Source organism: Salmo salar, chromosome 26, assembly GCF_965601325.2.
Source record: "Salmo salar chromosome 26, fSalSal1, whole genome shotgun sequence".
NCBI classification, from domain to species: Eukaryota; Metazoa; Chordata; class Actinopteri; order Salmoniformes; family Salmonidae; genus Salmo; species Salmo salar.
The window spans coordinates 55634424-55657500 of record NC_138316.1 but is presented as its reverse complement, the minus strand read 5'-3'; the positions used below and the strand labels follow the sequence as shown (position 1 = coordinate 55657500).

Below are 23077 nucleotides of genomic sequence, written 5' to 3'. Positions count from 1 at the left end.
CTCTCGCTCTCTCTCCTCCTCTCTCTTGCTCTCTCTCCTCCTCTCTCTCGCTCTGTCTCTCTCTCTCTCCTCTCTCGCGCTCGTTCTCTCTCGCGCTCGCTCTCTCTCGCGCTCGCACTCTCTCGCGCTCTCTCGCGCTCTCCTCTCTCTCTCCTCCTCTCTCTCGCACTCTCTCCTCCTCTCTCTCGCTCTCTCTCGCACTCGCTCTCTCTCGCTCGTGCTCTCGCTCGCGCTCTCTCTCTCTCGCTCTCTCTGTCTCCTGCACCAAAACTGAACTCAGTAGTTGGCAGTTGCTTAGTGACTGAACTGGATGTTGCAACTTCCTTTAAGGCCTTGTTGGATGGTTTCTGACAGCAGAACAGGCAGGTGTCCCAAATGACAGCAGAACAGGCAGGTGTCCCAAATGACAGCAGAACAGGCAGGTGTCCCAAATGACAGCAGAACAGGCAGGTGTCCCAAATGACAGCAGGACAGGCAGGTGTCCCAAATGACAGCAGAACAGGCAGGTGTCCCAAATGACAGCAGGACAGGCAGGTGTCCCAAATGACAGCAGGACAGCATACTCCCAAGACAGTGACGACTTCTGACCCCTACAAGCCCTGATCAAAAGTAGTGCACTAGGGAATTTGGTGCAATTTGGCATTCAGGTCAGGATAGAGGTCACAGTCTGTCCCACCTTCACTAGTCTCCTGTCAGTCCCACTTTCACTAGTCTCCCGTCAGTCCCCACCTTCACTAGTCTCCCGTCAGTCCCCACCTTCACTAGTCTCCCGTCAGTCCCCATCTTCACTTGTCTCCCGTCAGTCCCCACCTTCACTAGTCTCCCGTCAGTCCCCACCTTCACTAGTCTCCCGTCAGTCCACCTTCACTAGTCTCCCGTCAGTGCCCACCTTCACTAGTCTCCCGTCAGTCCCCACCTTCACTAGTCTCCCGTCAGTCCCCACCTTCACTAGTCTCCCGTCAGTCCCACCTTCACTAGTCTCCCGTCAGACCCCCCTCCTACGTCAGTCCCCACTCACGTCGAGTCCCCACCTTCACTAGTCTCCCGTCAGTCCCCACCTTCACTAGTCTCCCGTCAGTCCCCACCTTCACTAGTCTCCCGTCAGTCCCCACCTTCACTAGTCTCCCGTCAGTCCCCACCTTCACTAGTCTCCCGTCAGTCCCACCTTCACTAGCCTCCCGTCAGTCCCCACCTTCACTAGTCTCCCGTCAGTCCCCACCTTCACTAGCCTCCCGTCAGTCCCCACCTTTACTAGCCTCCCGTCAGTCCCCACCTTCACTAGTCTCCCGTCAGTCCCCACCTTCACTAGTCTCCCGTCAGTCCCCACCTTCACTAGTCTCCCGTCAGTCCCCACCTTCACTAGCCTCCCGTCAGTCCAACCTTCACTAGTCTCCCGTCAGTCCCCACCTTCACTAGCCTCCCGTCAGTCCCCACCTTCACTAGCCTCCCGTCAGTCCCCACCTTCACTAGTCTCCCGTCAGTCCCCACCTTCACTAGTCTCCCGTCAGTCCCCACCTTCACTAGTCTCCTGTCTTCCTCCCCTCCATCCATCACACTCTTTTATTTTATGTTTCTGTCAACATTTTATTCCTCCTCCTCTAATCTCCTCATCTGGGTCAGAGCCCTGCATCCTGGATTAACAGTTCACTGATTTCTTCCCAGCAGACATCCTCTCTGAAGTGACACTAAAGAAAAGACGAGATTAAGTTGGACACATAATGGACCTGCTGTCATTATGATCCACTAGTAGAGTATTAGGTATGTCTGGACCTGCTGTCATTATGATATGCTAGTAGAGTATTAGGTATGTCTGGACCTGCTGTCATTTTGGTCCACTAGTAGAGTATTAGGTATGTCTGGACCTGCTGTCATTATGATCCACTAGTAGATTATTAGGTATGTCTGGACCTGCTGTCATTATGATCCACTAGTAGAGTATTAGGTATGTCTGGACCTGCTGTCATTATGATCCACTAGTAGAGTATTAGGTATGTCTGGACCTGCTGTCATTATGATATGCTAGTAGAGTATTAGGTATGTCTGGACCTGCTGTCATTTTGGTCCACTAGTAGAGTATTAGGTATGTCTGGACCTGCTGTCATTATGATCCACTAGTAGAGTATTAGGTATGTCTGGACCTGCTGTCATTATGATCCACTAGTAGAGTATTAGGTATGTATGGACCTGCTGTCATTATGGTCCACTAGTAGAGTATTAGGTATGTATGGACCTGCTGTCATTATGATATGCTAGTAGAGTATTAGGTATGTCTGGACCTGCTGTCATTATGATATGCTAGTAGACTATTAGGTATGTCTGGACCTGCTGTCATTATGATACGCTAGTAGAGTATTAGGTATGTCTGGACCTGCTGTCATTATGATCCACTAGTAGAGTATTAGGTATGTCTGGACCTGCTGTCATTATGATCCACTAGTAGAGTATTAGGTATGTCTGGACCTGCTGTCATTATGATCCACTAGTAGAGTATTAGGTATGTATGGACCTGCTGTCATTATGATACGCTAGTAGAGTATTAGGTATGTCTGGACCTGCTGTCATTATGATCCACTAGTAGAGTATTAGGTATGTCTGGACCTGCTGTCATTATGATCCACTAGTAGAGTATTAGGTATGTCTGGACCTGCTGTCATTATGATCCACTAGTAGAGTATTAGGTATGTCTGGACCTGCTGTCATTATGATCCACTAGTAGAGTATTAGGTATGTCTGGACCTGCTGTCATTATGATATGCTAGTAGAGTATTAGGTATGTCTGGACCTGCTGTCATTATGATCCACTAGTAGAGTATTAGGTATGTCTGGACCTGCTGTCATTATGATATGCTAGTAGAGTATTAGGTATGTCTGGACCTGCTGTCATTATGATCCGCTAGTAGAGTATTAGGTATGTCTGGACCTGCTGTCATTATGATATGCTAGTAGAGTATTAGGTATGTCTGGACCTGCTGTCATTATGATATGCTAGTAGAGTATTAGGTATGTCTGGACCTGCTGTCATTATGATATGCTAGTAGAGTATTAGGTATGTCTGGACCTGCTGTCATTATGATACACTAGTAGAGTATTAGGTATGTCTGGACCTGCTGTCATTATGATATGCTAGTAGAGTATTAGGTATGTCTGGACCTGCTGTCATTATGATATGCTAGTAGAGTATTAGGTATGTCTGGACCTGCTGTCATTATGATCCACTAGTAGAGTATTAGGTATGTCTGGACCTGCTGTCATTATGATATGCTAGTAGAGTATTAGGTATGTCTGGACCTGCTGTCATTATGATCCACTAGTAGAGTATTAGGTATGTCTGGACCTGCTGTCATTATGATATGCTAGTAGAGTATTAGGTATGTCTGGACCTGCTGTCATTATGATCCACTAGTAGAGTATTAGGTATGTATGGTCCTGCTGTCTTTATGGTCCACTAGTAGAGTATTAGGTATGTATGGACCTGCTGTCATTATGATCCACTAGTAGACTATTAGGTATGTCTGGACCTGCTGTCATTATGATATGCAAGTAGAGTATTAGGTATGTCTGGACCTGCTGTCATTCTGATATGCTAGTAGACTATTAGGTATGTCTGGACCTGCTGTCATTATGATACGCTAGTAGAGTATTAGGTATGTCTGGACCTGCTGCCATTATGATACACTAGTAGAGTATTAGGTATGTATGGACCTGCTGTCATTATGATACGCTAGTAGAGTATTAGGTATGTCTGGACCTGCTGTCATTATGATCCACTAGTAGAGTATTAGGTATGTCTGGACCTGCTGTCATTATGATATGCTAGTAGAGTATTAGGTATGTCTGGACCTGCTGTCATTATGATCCACTAGTAGAGTATTAGGTATGTCTGGACCTGCTGTCATTATGATATGCTAGTAGAGTATTAGGTATGTCTGGACCTGCTGTCATTATGATCCACTAGTAGAGTATTAGGTATGTCTGGACCTGCTGTCATTATGATATGCTAGTAGACTATTAGGTATGTCTGGACCTGCTGTCATTATGATCCACTAGTAGAGTATTAGGTATGTCTGGACCTGCTGTCATTATGATATGCTAGTAGACTATTAGGTATGTCTGGACCTGCTGTCATTATGATATGCTAGTAGAGTATTAGGTATGTCTGGACCTGCTGTCATTATGATACACTAGTAGAGTATTAGGTATGTATGGACCTGCTGTCATTATGATCCACTAGTAGAGTATTAGGTACGTCTGGACCTGCTGTCATTATGATCCACTAGTAGAGTATTAGGTATGTCTGGACCTGCTGTCATTATGATATGCTAGTAGAGTATTAGGTATGTCTGGACCTGCTGTCATTATGATCCACTAGTAGAGTATTAGGTATGTCTGGACCTGCTGTCATTATGATATGCTAGTAGAGTATTAGGTATGTCTGGACCTGCTGTCATTATGATCCACTAGTAGAGTATTAGGTATGTCTGGACCTGCTGTCATTATGATATGCTAGTAGAGTATTAGGTATGTCTGGACCTGCTGTCATTATGATATGCTAGTAGACTATTAGGTATGTCTGGACCTGCTGTCATTATGATATGCTAGTAGAGTATTAGGTATGTCTGGACCTGCTGTCATTATGATCCACTAGTAGAGTATTAGGTATGTCTGGACCTGCTGTCATTATGATCCACTAGTAGAGTATTAGGTATGTCTGGACCTGCTGTCATTATGATCCACTAGTAGAGTATTAGGTATGTATGGACCTGCTGTCATTATGATACACTAGTAGAGTATTAGGTATGTCTGGACCTGCTGTCATTATGATACGCTAGTAGAGTATTAGGTATGTCTGGACCTGCTGTCATTATGATATGCTAGTAGAGTATTAGGTATGTCTGGACCTGCTGTCATTATGATATGCTAGTAGAGTATTAGGTATGTCTGGACCTGCTGTCATTATGATATGCTAGTAGACTATTAGGTATGTCTGGACCTGCTGTCATTATGATATGCTAGTAGAGTATTAGGTATGTCTGGACCTGCTGTCATTATGATCCACTAGTAGAGTATTAGGCATGTCTGGACCTGCTGTCATTATGATCCACTAGTAGAGTATTAGGTATGTCTGGACCTGCTGTCATTATGATCCACTAGTAGAGTATTAGGTATGTCTGGACCTGCTGTCATTATGATCCACTAGTAGAGTATTAGGTATGTATGGACCTGCTGTCATTATGATACACTAGTAGAGTATTAGGTATGTCTGGACCTGCTGTCATTATGATACGCTAGTAGAGTATTAGGTATGTCTGGACCTGCTGTCATTATGATCCACTAGTAGAGTATTAGGTATGTCTGGACCTGCTGTCATTTTGGTCCACTAGTAGAGTATTAGGTATGTATGGACCTGCTGTCATTATGATATGCTAGTAGAGTATTAGGTATGTCTGGACCTGCTGTCATTATGATCCACTAGTAGAGTATTAGGTATGTCTGGACCTGCTGTCATTATGATATGCTAGTAGAGTATTAGGTATGTCTGGACCTGCTGTCATTATGATCCACTAGTAGAGTATTAGGTATGTCTGGACCTGCTGTCATTATGATCCACTAGTAGAGTATTAGGTATGTATGGACCTGCTGTCATTATGATACGCTAGTAGAGTATTAGGTATGTCTGGACCTGCTGTCATTATGATCCACTAGTAGAGTATTAGGTATGTCTGGACCTGCTGTCATTATGATCCACTAGTAGAGTATTAGGTATGTCTGGACCTGCTGTCATTATGATCCACTAGTAGAGTATTAGGTATGTCTGGACCTGCTGTCATTATGATCCACTAGTAGAGTATTAGGTATGTCTGGACCTGCTGTCATTATGATATGCTAGTAGAGTATTAGGTATGTCTGGACCTGCTGTCATTATGATCCACTAGTAGAGTATTAGGTATGTCTGGACCTGCTGTCATTATGATATGCTAGTAGAGTATTAGGTATGTCTGGACCTGCTGTCATTATGATCCGCTAGTAGAGTATTAGGTATGTCTGGACCTGCTGTCATTATGATATGCTAGTAGAGTATTAGGTATGTCTGGACCTGCTGTCATTATGATCCACTAGTAGAGTATTAGGTATGTCTGGACCTGCTGTCATTATGATATGCTAGTAGAGTATTAGGTATGTCTGGACCTGCTGTCATTATGATCCACTAGTAGAGTATTAGGTATGTCTGGACCTGCTGTCATTATGATCCACTAGTAGAGTATTAGGTATGTATGGACCTGCTGTCATTATGATACGCTAGTAGAGTATTAGGTATGTCTGGACCTGCTGTCATTATGATCCACTAGTAGAGTATTAGGTATGTCTGGACCTGCTGTCATTATGATCCACTAGTAGAGTATTAGGTATGTCTGGACCTGCTGTCATTATGATCCACTAGTAGAGTATTAGGTATGTCTGGACCTGCTGTCATTATGATCCACTAGTAGAGTATTAGGTATGTCTGGACCTGCTGTCATTATGATATGCTAGTAGAGTATTAGGTATGTCTGGACCTGCTGTCATTATGATCCACTAGTAGAGTATTAGGTATGTCTGGACCTGCTGTCATTATGATATGCTAGTAGAGTATTAGGTATGTCTGGACCTGCTGTCATTATGATCCGCTAGTAGAGTATTAGGTATGTCTGGACCTGCTGTCATTATGATATGCTAGTAGAGTATTAGGTATGTCTGGACCTGCTGTCATTATGATATGCTAGTAGAGTATTAGGTATGTCTGGACCTGCTGTCATTATGATATGCTAGTAGAGTATTAGGTATGTCTGGACCTGCTGTCATTATGATACACTAGTAGAGTATTAGGTATGTCTGGACCTGCTGTCATTATGATCCACTAGTAGAGTATTAGGTATGTCTGGACCTGCTGTCATTATGATCCACTAGTAGAGTATTAGGTATGTCTGGACCTGCTGTCATTATGATCCACTAGTAGAGTATTAGGTATGTCTGGACCTGCTGTCATTATGATATGCTAGTAGAGTATTAGGTATGTCTGGACCTGCTGTCATTATGATCCACTAGTAGAGTATTAGGTATGTCTGGACCTGCTGTCATTATGATATGCTAGTAGAGTATTAGGTATGTCTGGACCTGCTGTCATTATGATCCACTAGTAGAGTATTAGGTATGTATGGACCTGCTGTCATTATGGTCCACTAGTAGAGTATTAGGTATGTATGGACCTGCTGTCATTATGATCCACTAGTAGACTATTAGGTATGTCTGGACCTGCTGTCATTATGATATGCTAGTAGAGTATTAGGTATGTCTGGACCTGCTGTCATTATGATATGCTAGTAGACTATTAGGTATGTCTGGACCTGCTGTCATTATGATACGCTAGTAGAGTATTAGGTATGTCTGGACCTGCTGTCATTATGATCCACTAGTAGAGTATTAGGTATGTCTGGACCTGCTGTCATTATGATATGCTAGTAGAGTATTAGGTATGTCTGGACCTGCTGTCATTATGATCCACTAGTAGAGTATTAGGTATGTCTGGACCTGCTGTCATTATGATATGCTAGTAGAGTATTAGGTATGTCTGGACCTGCTGTCATTATGATCCACTAGTAGAGTATTAGGTATGTCTGGACCTGCTGTCATTATGATATGCTAGTAGACTATTAGGTATGTCTGGACCTGCTGTCATTATGATCCACTAGTAGAGTATTAGGTATGTCTGGACCTGCTGTCATTATGATCCACTAGTAGAGTATTAGGTATGTCTGGACCTGCTGTCATTATGATATGCTAGTAGAGTATTAGGTATGTCTGGACCTGCTGTCATTATGATATGCTAGTAGAGTATTAGGTATGTCTGGACCTGCTGTCATTATGATATGCTAGTAGACTATTAGGTATGTCTGGACCTGCTGTCATTATGATATGCTAGTAGAGTATTAGGTATGTCTGGACCTGCTGTCATTATGATACACTAGTAGAGTATTAGGTATGTATGGACCTGCTGTCATTATGATCCACTAGTAGAGTATTAGGTATGTCTGGACCTGCTGTCATTATGATCCACTAGTAGAGTATTAGGTATGTCTGGACCTGCTGTCATTATGATATGCTAGTAGAGTATTAGGTATGTCTGGACCTGCTGTCATTATGATCCACTAGTAGAGTATTAGGTATGTCTGGACCTGCTGTCATTATGATATGCTAGTAGAGTATTAGGTATGTCTGGACCTGCTGTCATTATGATCCACTAGTAGAGTATTAGGTATGTCTGGACCTGCTGTCATTATGATATGCTAGTAGAGTATTAGGTATGTCTGGACCTGCTGTCATTATGATATGCTAGTAGACTATTAGGTATGTCTGGACCTGCTGTCATTATGATATGCTAGTAGAGTATTAGGTATGTCTGGACCTGCTGTCATTATGATCCACTAGTAGAGTATTAGGTATGTCTGGACCTGCTGTCATTATGATCCACTAGTAGAGTATTAGGTATGTCTGGACCTGCTGTCATTATGATCCACTAGTAGAGTATTAGGTATGTCTGGACCTGCTGTCATTATGATCCACTAGTAGAGTATTAGGTATGTCTGGACCTGCTGTCATTATGATCCACTAGTAGAGTATTAGGTATGTCTGGACCTGCTGTCATTATGATCCACTAGTAGAGTATTAGGTATGTATGGACCTGCTGTCATTATGATACGCTAGTAGAGTATTAGGTATGTCTGGACCTGCTGTCATTATGATCCACTAGTAGAGTATTAGGTATGTCTGGACCTGCTGTCATTATGATATGCTAGTAGACTATTAGGTATTTCTGGACCTGCTGTCATTATGATATGCTAGTAGAGTATTAGGTATGTCTGGACCTGCTGTCATTATGATACGCTAGTAGAGTATTAGGTATGTCTGGACCTGCTGTCATTATGATCCACTAGTAGAGTATTAGGTATGTCTGGACCTGCTGTCATTATGATATGCTAGTAGAGTATTAGGTATGTCTGGACCTGCTGTCATTATGATATGCTAGTAGAGTATTAGGTATGTCTGGACCTGCTGTCATTATGATATGCTAGTAGAGTATTAGGTATGTCTGGACCTGCTGTCATTATGATCCACTAGTAGAGTATTAGGTATGTCTGGACCTGCTGTCATTATGATATGCTAGTAGAGTATTAGGTATGTCTGGACCTGCTGTCATTATGATCCACTAGTAGAGTATTAGGTATGTCTGGACCTGCTGTCATTATGATCCACTAGTAGAGTATTAGGTATGTCTGGACCTGCTGTCATTATGATATGCTAGTAGAGTATTAGGTATGTCTGGACCTGCTGTCATTATGATACACTAGTAGAGTATTAGGTATGTCTGGACCTGCTGTCATTATGATACACTAGTAGAGTATTAGGTATGTCTGGACCTGCTGTCATTATGATCCACTAGTAGAGTATTAGGTATGTCTGGACCTGCTGTCATTATGATATGCTAGTAGAGTATTAGGTATGTATGGACCTGCTGTCATTATGGTCCACTAGTAGAGTATTAGGTATGTCTGGACCTGCTGTCATTATGATATGCTAGTAGAGTATTAGGTATGTCTGGACCTGCTGTCATTATGATCCACTAGTAGAGTATTAGGTATGTCTGGACCTGCTGTCATTATGATATGCTAGTAGAGTATTAGGTATGTCTGGACCTGCTGTCATTATGATACGCTAGTAGAGTATTAGGTATGTCTGGACCTGCTGTCATTATGATACGCTAGTAGAGTATTAGGTATGTCTGGACCTGCTGTCATTGTGATCTGCTTGCATGCAGGAGACAGAGCTGACCTCTACCTCATAGATACCAGAGATCCAAAAGTGTTCTTCTACTATCCCATTAGGAAAATCCTTTTTTGTTCCAGGGAGAACCATTTTGGGTTCCACGTCAGAACCCTCTGTGGAATGGGTTCTACACGGAACCCCAAAACAATTCTACCTGGAACCAACAAGGGTTCTTGAAAGAGTTCTCTCCTTTGGGGACAGATGAATAACCCTTTTATGTTCTAGATGGCATCTTTTGTTCTAAGAGTGTAGGGAATCGGGTGCAATTTGAAGAGCATCATAAACCCCAGAGGCTTTATAAGAGGCTTAATGACAAGTGGTTGTTTTCTCTGGAGACTAACCGCAGCTGGGTGCAGTGGGCAGGTGCTGTCCTAGCAGGGCATAGGAGGTACGGTCTATAATACACTACAGTACAGCTCTCAGCTCAGATAATGGAAGCTGCCTGGTCCCGCTACTCTACAGGGATTACAGCGGATTATGTTCCTGCTGTGTTTGCCTGTCAGACATGTCCTTTTTTACTGCCCATTTGATTGTGCTGTAAAGTAGGACTTTATTTTCTCCCGTCGTGTGTTGAAGAGACTGGACGTGACAAGGCTCCGAGATTGTCCCAGGGAAAGCTGTTGTTCCAAGGCATCTAAGTTCAAACACACAAAGATTTCCTGTCACAGAAGTATTGTGATGCTAATCTAGATGTTATGAAACAGTCCCTCTATTCTAGAAGGAAGCCTCGATGGTTTCTGCTTTTTGGGCTATCTGTACTTTACTATTCATATTTTTGTCAACTTTTACTTTTATTTCACTGCATTCCTAAATAAATAATGTACTTTTTTTTTACTCCATACATTTTTCCCTGACACCCAAAAGTACTCGTTACATTTTTGACAGGAAAATGGTCCAATTCACACACTTATCAAGAGAACATTCCCGGTCATCCTTTCTGCCTCTGATCTGGAGGACTCACTAAATACAAATGCTTTGTTTGTAAATTATGTCTGAGTGTTGGAGTGCGTCCCTGCTGTCCGTCAAAAAAAAGACGAGAACATTTCGGGGCGGCAGGTAGACTAGTGGTTAGAGTGGAGGGGAGGCAGGTAGACTAGTGGTTAGAGTGGAGGGGCGGCAGGTAGTCTAGTGGTTAGAGTGGAGGGGCGGCAGGTAGTCTAGTGGTTAGAGTGGAGGGGCGGCAGGTAGCCTAGTGGTTAGAGTGGAGGGGAGGCATGTAGCCTAGTGGTTAGAGTGGAGGGGCGGCAGGTAGCCTAGTGGTTAGAGTGGAGGGGCGGCAGGTAGCCTAGTGGTTAGAGTGGAGGGGCGGCAGGTTAGAGTGGAGGGGCGGCAGGTAACCTAGTGGTTAGAGTGGAGGGGCGGCAGGTAGCCTAGTGGTTAGAGAGGAGGGGCGGCAGGTAGCCTAGTGGTTAGAGTGGAGGGGCGGCAGGTAGCCTAGTGGTTAGAGTGGAGGGGTGGCAGGTAGCCTAGTGGTTAGAGTGGAGGGGAGGCAGGTAGCCTAGTGGTTAGAGCGGAGGGGCGGCAGGTAGACTAGTGGTTAGAGCGGAGGGGCGGCAGGTAGTCTAGTGGTTAGAGTGGAGGGGCGGCAGGTAGCCTAGTGGTTAGAGTGGAGGGGAGGCATGTAGCCTAGTGGTTAGAGTGGAGGGGCGGCAGGTAGCCTAGTGGTTAGAGTGGAGGGGCGGCAGGTAGCCTAGTGGTTAGAGTGGAGGGGCGGCAGGTTAGAGTGGAGGGGCGGCAGGTAACCTAGTGGTTAGAGTGGAGGGGCGGCAGGTAGCCTAGTGGTTAGAGTGGAGGGGCGGCAGGTAGCCTAGTGGTTAGAGTGGAGGGGTGGCAGGTAGCCTAGTGGTTAGAGTGGAGGGGAGGCAGGTAGCCTAGTGGTTAGAGCGGAGGGGCGGCAGGTAGACTAGTGGTTAGAGCGGAGGGGCCGCAGGTAGCCTAGTGGTTAGAGCGGAGGGGCGGCAGGTAGCCTAGTGGTTAGAGTGGAGGGGCGGCAGGTAGCCTAGTGGTTAGAGTGGAGGGGCGGCAGGTAGCCTAGTGGTTAGAGTGGAGGGGGGGCAGGTAGCCTAGTGGTTAGAGTGGAGGGGGGGCAGGTAGCCTAGTGGTTAGAGTGGAGGAGCGGCAGGTAGCCTAGTGGTTAGAGTGGAGGGGAGGCAGGTAGCCTAGTGGTTAGAGTGGAGGGGAGGCAGGTAGCCTAGTGGTTAGAGTGGAGGGGCGGCAGGTAGCCTAGTGGTTAGAGTGGGGGGGCGGCAGGTAGCCTAGTGGTTAGAGTGGAGGGGCGGCAGGTAGCCTAGTGGTTAGAGTGGAGGGGAGGCAGGTAACCTAGTGGTTAGAGTGGAGGGGCGGCAGGTAGCCTAGTGGTTAGAGTGGAGGGGCGGCAGGTAGCCTAGTGGTTAGAGCGGAGGGCCAGTAACCAAAAGGTTGCAAGATCGAATCCCCGAGCTGACAAGGTAAAAATCTGTCATCCTGAACAAGGCAGTTAACCCGAAAATAAGAATTTGTTCTTAACTGACTTGCCAAGTTAAATAAAGGTGAAATACATTATTTTTTTTTATGATACTGAAGTACATTTTAGCAATTCCATTTACTTTTGATACTTCAGTATATATAAAACCAAATACTTTTAGACTTTTACTCAAGTAGTATTTTACTGGGTGACTTTCACTTTTACTTGAGTAATTTTCTATGAAGGTATCTTTACAATTGAGGTACTTTTTCCACCACTGGATGAAATTGTCCTGTTTGGCTTTACAGTGGAGTTGTTAATACCAGACACAGACTTGGGACCAGGCTAGCCAAAGGAGCAACACTTCACGTTAAGTTGCCCTTCTGTCAAACTACAACTCTCGCTGATAAACAAATAGTATTCAGCTGGACGGATAAGGTTCATGAAACAATGGTTCCATTTTAAAGGGAATGCGCCAAGTTCTAGACATTTCTATATTGACACATGGCAAATATTTTAAGAAGCTTCTGGGCCGTGACAGAGGTAGCATGAATGTTGAGATGACACACACATAAAAGAGATCTATCAGAATGTGACACTAACCAACAGCAGTATTAATGTTCCGGGCCGCTGTATAATTCATTGTGTTTTCACCGTGTTTTGGAATATTGGTGAAATGGAACAAAGACTCTTTATTCCAGGCTAGGCCCAAATGACACTCTATTCACCTATGTAGTGCACTATACAGAGAATAGGGTTCCATTTGGGACGCGTTCTAGGTTGTTCCACTGTCCACAAGGACACGGCAGATTACTCGGGGCCGGGGCCGGGGCCCAGCCATGTAAACACAGGTGTGTCACTTCAGTTCAGCCAGTTGTTATCGTTAAACTTGATCTAGATTCTAATGTTGTTGGACTCAATACTTGGGACTGGATTGTGTATTTATATGTATTTAAGCATTTCAAATATGATGAATCTCATTATTACCAGGAAATGTGTTAACAGTATATTGTTTCTATGGTGGAAGCTCTAGTCTCGATCTCAGTGTTTTCTGATCGGATGAATTGAGTTGTTTTTATATATTTCAAAAAGAGATAAAACAGAAGATTTTCTGCTGATTTTTAAAAACAGTCCTATGCTGTTTCTCTGGTGCGTAGGAGCTCTACTCTTCGTGGCAGGATCGAGCTCTGCTCTAGTCTCTCTGGTGTTGATGGCATCGTGTCAGTGCACGTCAACATTCACCATCTCCTCTGGGATCGCTGCCAATCACATAAATCCTCCTCACTTTAATTCTCAGTACATTTCCACATGAATGTCGCTGCTGACTGCTTGACTAATAGGCCTTAGGCTATTCATAACAGATTTATTAACACATTCGTATCACGTTTATTAACACATTCGTATCACGTTTATTAACACATTCATAACACATTAACACATTCATAACACATTAACACATTCATAACACATTAACACATTCATAACACATTAACACATTCATAACACATTAACGCATTCATAACACATTAACGCATTTATTAACACATTTATTAACACATTAACACATTCATAACACATTAACACATTCATAACACATTAACACATTCATAACACATTTATTAACACATTCATAACACATTAACACATTCATAACACATTCATAACACATTAACACATTCATAACACATTAACACATTCATAACACATTAACACATTCATAACACATTAACACATGCATAACACATTAACACATTCATAACACATTAACACATAACACATTCATAACACATTAACACATTTATTAACACATTAACACATTCATAACACATTAACACATTTATTAACACATTCATAACACATTAACACATTTATTAACACATTCTCTTTATGAACTATGAGTTTGACCCCAAAAGAATTGAGATGTTTTGATGTCAGTCTTTAAAATTAAGGAGAATGTATACACTGAGTTTACAAAACATTAGGAACACCTCTTTCCATGACACAGAACACGTGTCAAAACATTAGGAACACCTCTTTCCATGACACAAAACACGTGTAAAACTCGTTCCATGGAGGGCGGAGTGTTTGCGGGTTTTCACTCCATCCTTGTACTTAATTGATGAATTCAGGTCACTAATTAGTAAGGAACTCCCCTCACCTGGTTGGCTAGGTCTCCCCTCACCTGGTTGTCTAGGTCTCAGTAAGGAACTCTCCTCACCTGGTTGTCTAGGTCTCCCCTCACCTGGTTGTCTAGGTCTCAGTAAGGAACTCTCCTCACCTGGTTGTCTAGGTCTCTCCTCACCTGGTTGTCTAGGTCTCAGTAAGGAACTCCCCTCACCTGGTTGTCTAGGTCTCAGTAAGGAACTCTCCTCACCTGGTTGTCTAGGTCTCAGTAAGGAACTCCCCCTCACCTGGTTGTCTAGGGCTCAGTAAGGAACTCCCCTCACCTGGTTGTCTAGGTCTCCCCTCACCTGGTTGTCCAGGTCTCAGTAAGGAACTCTCCTCACCTGGTTGTCTAGGTCTCTCCTCACCTGGTTGTCTAGGTCTCAGTAAGGAACTCCCCTCACCTGGTTGTCTAGGTCTCAGTAAGGAACTCTCCTCACCTGGTTGTCTAGGTCTCCCCTCACCTGGTTGTCCAGGTCTCAGTAAGGAACTCTCCTCACCTGGTTGTCTAGGTCTCTCCTCACCTGGTTGTCTAGGTCTCAGTAAGGATCTCCCCTCACCTGGTTGTCCAGGTCTCAGTAAGGAACGCCCCTCACCTGGTTGTCTAGGTCTCAGTGAGGAACTCTCCTCACCTGGTTGGCTAGGTCTCAGTAAGGAACTCCCCTCACCTGGTTGTCTAGGTCTCAGTAAGGAACTCTCCTCACCTGGTTGTCTAGGTCTCAGTAAGGAACTCCCCTCACCTGGTTGTCTAGGTCTCAGTAAGGAACTCCCCTCACCTGGTTGTCTAGGTCTCAGTAAGGAACTCTCCTCACCTGGTTGTCTAGGTCTCAGTAAGGAACTCCCCTCACCTGGTTGTCTAGGTCTCAGTGAGGAACTCTCCTCACCTGGTTGTCTAGGTCTCAGTAAGGAACTCCCCTCACCTGGTTGTCTAGGTCTCAGTGAGGAACTCTCCTCACCTGGTTGGCTAGGTCTCAGTAAGGAACTCCCCTCACCTGGTTGTCTAGGTCTCAGTAAGGAACTCTCCTCACCTGGTTGTCTAGGTCTCAGTAAGGAACTCCCCTCACCTGGTTGGCTAGGTCTCAGTAAGGAACTCCCCTCACCTGGTTGTCTAGGTCTCAGTAAGGAACTCTCCTCACCTGGTTGTCTAGGTCTCAGTAAGGAACTCCCCTCACCTGGTTGTCTAGGTCTCAGTAAGGAACTCCCCTCACCTGGTTGTCTAGGTCTCAGTAAGGAACTCCCCTCACCTGGTTGTCTAGGTCTCAGTAAGGAACTCCCCTCACCTGGTTGGCTAGTTCTTATTTGAAAGGAAAAACCAAAAACCCGCAGACCCTCGATCCTCCGTGCAATGAGTTTGACACCGCTTGATGTAGCTTGGTCTATATCTGTACTTCATTAAACCAGTTGTAGCTTGGTCTATATCTATACTTCATTAAACCAGTTGTAGCTTGGTCTATATCTGTACTTCATTAATCCAGTTGTAGCTTGGTCTATATCTGTACTTCATTAAACCAGTTGTAGCTTGGTCTATATCTGTACTTCATTAAACCAGTTGTAGCTTGGTCTATATCTGTACTTCATTAAACCAGTTGTAGCTTGGTCTATATCTGTACTTCATTAAACCAGTTGTAGCTTGGTCTATATCTGTACTTCATTAAACCAGTTGTAGCTTGGTCTATATCTGTACTTCATTAAACCAGTTGTAGCTTGGTCTATATCTGTACTTCATTAAACCAGTTGTAGCTTGGTCTATATCTGTACTTCATTAAACCAGTTGTAGCTTGGTCTATATCTGTACTTCATTAAACCAGTTGTAGCTTGGTCTATATCTGTACTTCATTAAACCAGTTGTAGCTTGGTCTATATCTATACTTCATTAAACCAGTTGTAGCTTGGTCTATATCTGTTAAACCAGTTGTAGCTTGGTCTATATCTGTACTTCATTAAACCAGTTGTAGCTTGGTCTATATCTATACTTCATTAATCCAGGTGTAGCTTGGTCTATATCTGTACTTCATTAAACCAGTTGTAGCTTGGTCTATATCTGTTAAACCAGTTGTAGCTTGGTCTATATCTGTACTTCATTAAACCAGTTGTAGCTTGGTCTATATCTATACTTCATTAAACCAGTTGTAGCTTGGTCTATATCTATACTTCATTAAACCAGTTGTAGCTTGTTCTATATCTATACTTCATTAATCCAGTTGTAGCTTGGTCTATATCTGTACTTCATTAAACCAGTTGTAGCTTGGTCTATATCTGTACTTCATTAAACCAGTTGTAGCTTGGTCTATATCTGTACTTCATTAAACCAGTTGTAGCTTGGTCTATATCTGTACTTCATTAAACCAGTTGTAGCTTGGTCTATATCTGTACTTCATTAAACCAGTTGTAGCTTCGTCTATATCTGTACTTCATTAAACCAGTTGTAGCTTGGTCTATATCTGTACTTCATTAAACCAGTTGTAGCTTGGTCTATATCAATACTTCATTAAACCAGTTGTAGCTTGGTCTATATCTATACTTCATTAAACCAGTTGTAGCTTGGTCTATATCTATACTTCATTAATCCAGTTGTAGCTTGGTCTATATCTATTAAACCAGTTGTAGCTTGGTCTATATCTGTACTTCATTAAACCAGTTGTATTTTGGTCTATATCAATACTTCATTAAACCAGTTGTATTTTGGTCTATATCAATACTTCATTAAACCAGTTGTATTTTGGTTAATATCTGTACAGTGATAGCAGCATACAGCAGTGATATCAGACTAGAGGTAGAGGTTAGCAGCATACAGCAGTGATATCAGGCTAGATGTTAGCGGCATACAGCAGTGATATCATGCTAGAGGTAGAGGTTAGCAGCATACAGCAGTGATATCAGGCTAGATGTTAGCAGGTTAGCGGCATACAGCAGTGATATCAGGCTAGAGGTAGAGGTTAGCAGCATACAGCAGTGATATCAGGCTAGAGGTAGAGGTTAGCAGCATACAGCAGTGATATCAGGCTAGATGTTAGCAGGTTAGCAGGATACAGCAGTGATATCAGGCTAGAGGTAGAGGTTAGCAGGTTAGCAGCATACAGCAGTGATATCAGGCTAGATGTTAGCAGGTTAGCAGGATACAGCAGTGATATCAGGCTAGAGGTAGAGGTTAGCAGGTTAGCAGGCATACAGCAGTGATATCAGGCTAGATGTTAGCAGGTTAGCAGGAGTACAGCAGGTGATATCAGGCTAGAGGTAGAGGTTAGCAGCATACAGCAGTGATATCAGGCTAGAGGTAGAGGTTAGCAGCATATGGCAGTGATATCAGGCTAGATGTTAGCAGGTTAGCAGCATACAGCAGTGATATCAGGCTAGATGTTAGCAGGTTAGCAGCATACAGCAGTGATATCAGGCTAGATGTTAGCAGGTTAGCAGCATACGGCAGTGATATCAGGCTAGATGTTAGCAGGTTAGCAGCATACAGAAGTGATATCAGGCTAGATGTTAGCAGGTTAGCAGCATACAGCAGTGATATCAGGCTAGATGTTAGCAGGTTAGCAGCATACAGAAGTGATATCAGGCTAGATGTTAGCAGGTTAGCAGCATACAGCAGTGATATCAGGCTAGATGTTAGCAGGGCAGCTACAGCAGTGATATCAGGCTAGATGTTAGCAGGTTAGTAGGATACAGCAGGGATATCAGACTAGAGGTAGAGGTTAGCAGCATACAGCAGTGATATCAGGCTAGATGTTAGCAGGTTAGCAGCATACAGCAGTGATATCAGGCTAGAGGTAGAGGTTAGCAGCATACAGCAGGGATATCAGACTAGAGGTAGAGGTTAGCAGCATACAGCAGTGATATCAGGCTAGATGTTAGCAGGTTAGCAGGATACAGCAGTGATATCAGGCTAGAGGTTAGCAGCATACAGCAGTGATATCAGGCTAGATGTTAGCAGGTTAGCAGCATACAGCAGTGATATCAGGCTAGAGGTAGAGGTTAGCAGCATACAGCAGTGATATCAGGCTAGATGTTAGCAGGTTAGCAGCATACAGCAGTGATATCAGGCTAGATGTTAGCAGGTTAGCAGCATACAGCAGTGATATCAGGCTAGATGTTAGCAGGTTAGTAGGATACAGCAGGGATATCAGACTAGAGGTAGAGGTTAGCAGCATACAGCAGTGATATCAGGCTAGAGGTAGAGGTTAGCAGCATACAGCAGTGATATCAGGCTAGAGCCAAGACAGTCTGTTAGGTTTAGTCTGCTGAACACCTTCATCTCACGGTGAATGCAGTCATAGAACTAGATCTTCTGTAAAACATCACCTTGATGTATTTTACTTTAATTATCAAGGTCTTCTATGCTCCCCAGTCTCAGTCGGTGGATAGTTTTCGTTAGTTAGCTACTAACCAGTTAAAATGTGATTGTGTGTAACGGCTGTGTGAAGAAGTAGACCAAGGTGCAGCGTGTTGAGTGATCATATTTCATTTTAATCGAGACACTTTGTCTCTCTATTTCACAGCTTTCAGTGATGGATGTTAGACCTCAGAGCACTATCTAGAGTTTATCTACACCCTCTTCCTCCTCTTCCTCCTCATCACCATGGACTCCCCTTCTAAGAAGCCCGGTGTGTTGTCCCACCTGCGGCATCGCGCCCAGCCCTTCCTCTCTACCATCCGGCAGGGCAGGAAGAGCCCCAGTAAGACTGAGGTGTGTCCAGAACATGTCTTAAACCACAGGATGAGTTCCTCTGTCCCAGACATCACCCCTACCTCCTCCCTGGTCCAGCAGGACTACCAGACCTACAGCAGCCCCAACACTCCCACCATTAAGACTGTTGTAGACAGAAGACAGGGAGGAAGTGGTAACTCTCACACTGTTAACACGGCCGGGAGTGCTGGGAGCGACGCTGCTCTAAGCAGACTGAGTGTTCCGGTGGCCCAGGTTGATTGGACGTCCCAGGAGTCGGTGTGTAGTGGACACAGTGCTACTCCTTATGAGGAGGAAGAGGAGGACCTACCAGAGGAGAGCCATGCGCAGAGAGCTGCTTCTGCTGGACAGGGGTCAGGGAATTCAGGGGATTCGGAGCTGCAGGACCACACGGGACACTGTAGTGAACACACTACCACTCCCACTGACCTGCACGGCAGAGAGATCCCCTCAGTGGAGATATCAGAGGACGTGACTCAGGTAAACAGGGTTTTACAGCTTAATATGGTGTTTTATGGCTGGTGTTACTATGGCTGGTGTTACTATGGCTGGTGTTACTATGGTGTATTATGGCTGGTGTTACTATGGTGTATTATGGCTGGTGTTACTATGGTGTATTATGGCTGGTGTTACTATGGTGTATTATGGCTGGTGTTACTATGGTGTATTATGGCTGGTGTTACTATGGCTGGTGTTACTATGGTGTATTATGGCTGGTGTTACTATGGTGTATTATGGCTGGTGTTACTATGGTGTATTATGGCTGGTGTTACTATGGTGTATTACGGCTGGTGTTACTATGGTGTATTATGGCTGGTGTTACTATGGTGTATTATGGCTGGTGTTACTATGGCTGGTGTTACTATGGTGTATTACAGCTGGTGTTACTATGGTGTATTACGGCTGGTGTTACTATGGCTGGTGTTACTATGGTGTATTATGGCTGGTGTTACTATGGTGTATTATGGCTGGTGTTACTATGGTGTATTATGGCTGGTGTTACTATGGTGTATTATGGCTGGTGTTACTATGGTGTATTACGGCTGGTGTTACTATGGTGTATTATGGCTGGTGTTACTATGGTGTATTACAGCTGGTGTTACTATGGCTGGTGTTACTATGGTGTATTATGGCTGGTGTTACTATGGCTGGTGTTACTATGGTGTATTACGGCTGGTGTTACTATGGCTGGTGTTACTATGGTGTATTATGGCTGGTGTTACTATGGTGTATTATGGCTGGTGTTACTATGGTGTATTACAGCTGGTGTTACTATGGTGTATTATGGCTGGTGTTACTATGGTGTATTATGGCTGGTGTTACTATGGTGTATTACGGCTGGTGTTACTATGGCTGGTGTTACTATGGTGTATTACGGCTGGTGTTACTATGGTGTATTATGGCTGGTGTTACTATGGTGTATTATGGCTGGTGTTACTATGGTGTATTACGGCTGGTGTTACTATGGTGTATTATGGCTGGTGTTACTATGGCTGGTGTTACTATGGTGTATTACGGCTGGTGTTACTATGGTGTATTACGGCTGGTGTTACTATGGCTGGTGTTACTATGGTGTATTATGGCTGGTGTTACTATGGTGTATTATGGCTGGTGTTACTATGGTGTATTATGGCTGGTGTATTATGGCTGGTGTTACTATGGTCTGATTGAAGTCATTTGCTTTGATATTTTCTCCTCGTGACCATTTCTTGATCTCAGTCAGTCTTGATTGGACATGGTTTTACTATAATATTAAATGGATTCAGATAGTCAGGTTTATTAAATATGATTTAGCCCTGCAGTGTTTAAAGCTTAAAATGGATATTAAGCTGTGGGCCACGACCCAACAAACATCCCATAATATCTGGCCCTCTGCTCTCCCTAAAACATGGCATTGAACGGTTCAGCAGACTGTTAACCCTCCATAACTGGCTACCAGACTATTACAGCTCTGTGGGTGGGACATTTACTGACTATTCTGATAGCTTCTGGTAACAAAGCTCGTGTTATATAAGGAGGATGGGATCCACCCAAGTCATGTGTGTTCCCGGATCCTTTCACAGCACTATAAGGCTGCGTTGAGACAAGACTTATCAATGACCCCAAACCCAGCCCAGTTAATCCCTACCGTTGTGTTTGCTGAGTCATCCATAATTCTTCAGCAAATGTACATTATTCCAGGGACGTTGGAAGACATAATGCAAGTAACCTAATTTCTGTCCCTCTTTACTGCCATGAATGTCTCTGCTGATCCTACAGCTGTTGTGTACAGTAATCATACGCCTATGAACCAGAGTTATACTGTTAAAACTGAGGCGGTGTGCACTAGTAGGAAGTCCACTGTGTGCAGCTCACCCTGCACTAACATAAATAACCTGAGCATGTCTACCTCTGCTAAGCTTCCCATGTAAAGCAAGAAAAACAATCGAGCATCACAGAAAAGTGCTAAAAATCACCCACATTTAACATATGTAGCTTAAGAAACAAGGTTCATGAAATCAATAACTTGCTTGTAACAGATGACATTCATATTCTGAAACTCACATAGATAATACCTTTGATAATACAGGGGTAGCAATACATGGTTATAACATCTACCGAAAAGACAGAAATGCCAATGGTGGAGGTGTGGCTGTTTATATTCAGAACCACATTCCTGTAAAACTTAGAGAGGATCTCATGTTAAATACTGTTGAAGTAATATGGCTACAGGTTCATCTGCCTCACCTAAAGCCCATTCTGGTGGGAAGCTGCTATAGACCACCAAGTGCTAACAGTGTGTGAAATGCTTGATCATGCATGTGATATCAACATAGAAGTATATTTTCTGGGTGATTTAAATGTTGACTGGCTTTCGTCAGGCTGCCCAGTCAAGAGAAAGCTTCAAACTGTAACCTGGTTCAGGTTATCAGTCAACCTACCAGGGTAGTTACAAACAGAACAGGAATGAAATCAACAGTATGTATTGATCAATTTCTCTCGGCTAATCATCAGTTATTTGTGTAAGTGCTGTGCTTGTTGAATGTCGTTCCCTATAAGCGTGCTGAAAGTCTGTTGTCAATTTGTTTACTGTGAAATAGCATTGTATCTGGTCAAACACAGCTCAGCTCCTTCATTCATTAAATCAGATGGTTCATTCATCACAAAACCCACTGATATTACCAACTACAAACACAGCTCAGCTCCTTCATTCATTAAATCAGATGGTTCATTCATCACAAAACCCACTGATATTACCAACTACTTCAATGATTATGTTCATTGGTCAGATTAGTAAACTTAGGGATGACATGCCAGCAACAAACACTGACATTACACATCCAAGTAGATCTGACCAAATTATGAAAGACGAGCGTTTCATAAAGTCAGTGTGGAAGAGGTGAAAACAATGATTGTTGTCTATCAACAATGACAAGCCACCGGGGTCTGACAACCTGGATGGAAAATGACTGAGGATAATAGCAGATTATATTGCCACTCCTATTTACCATATATTCAATTTAAACCGACTAGAGAGCGTGTGGCCTCAGGCCTGGAGGGAAGCTAAAGTTATTCCACTACTGTCACGTCTACTCCCGCTCCCCCTCTCCGGTGCTCGTTACGCTCACCTGCGCCTCACGACACTCACCTGGACTCCATCCCCTTCCTGATTACTTCCCCTAAATCCTTCACTCCCATTGGTTCATTCCCCAGGTGTTACTGTTCCTGTGTTTCATCAGACTCACCTGGACTCCATCCCCTTCCTGATGACTTCCCCTAAATCCTTCACTCCCATTGGTTCATTCCCCAGGTGTTACTGTTCCTGTGTTTCATCAGACTCACCTGGACTCCATCCCCTTCCTGATTACCTCCCCTAAATCCTTCACTCCCATTGGTTCATTCCCCAGGTGTTACTGTTCCTGTGTTTCATCAGACTCACCTGGACT

At 43.8% G+C, this 23077-nt stretch overlaps 1 protein-coding gene across 2 annotated transcripts in view; it reads left to right on the top strand.

The window, feature by feature from the left end:
- LOC106593833 (multiple C2 and transmembrane domain-containing protein 2) overlaps window positions 1-23077 on the top strand; it is an 88538-nt gene that overhangs the window by 4607 nt on the left and 60854 nt on the right. For both annotated transcript variants that reach the window (XM_082969876.1, XM_082969875.1), the window contains exon 2: window positions 18964-19631. In XM_082969876.1, coding sequence (XP_082826002.1) covers window positions 19044-19631 — 588 coding nt within the window. In that variant the 5' untranslated portion in view covers window positions 18964-19043. The remainder of the gene's footprint in view (window positions 1-18963; window positions 19632-23077) is intronic.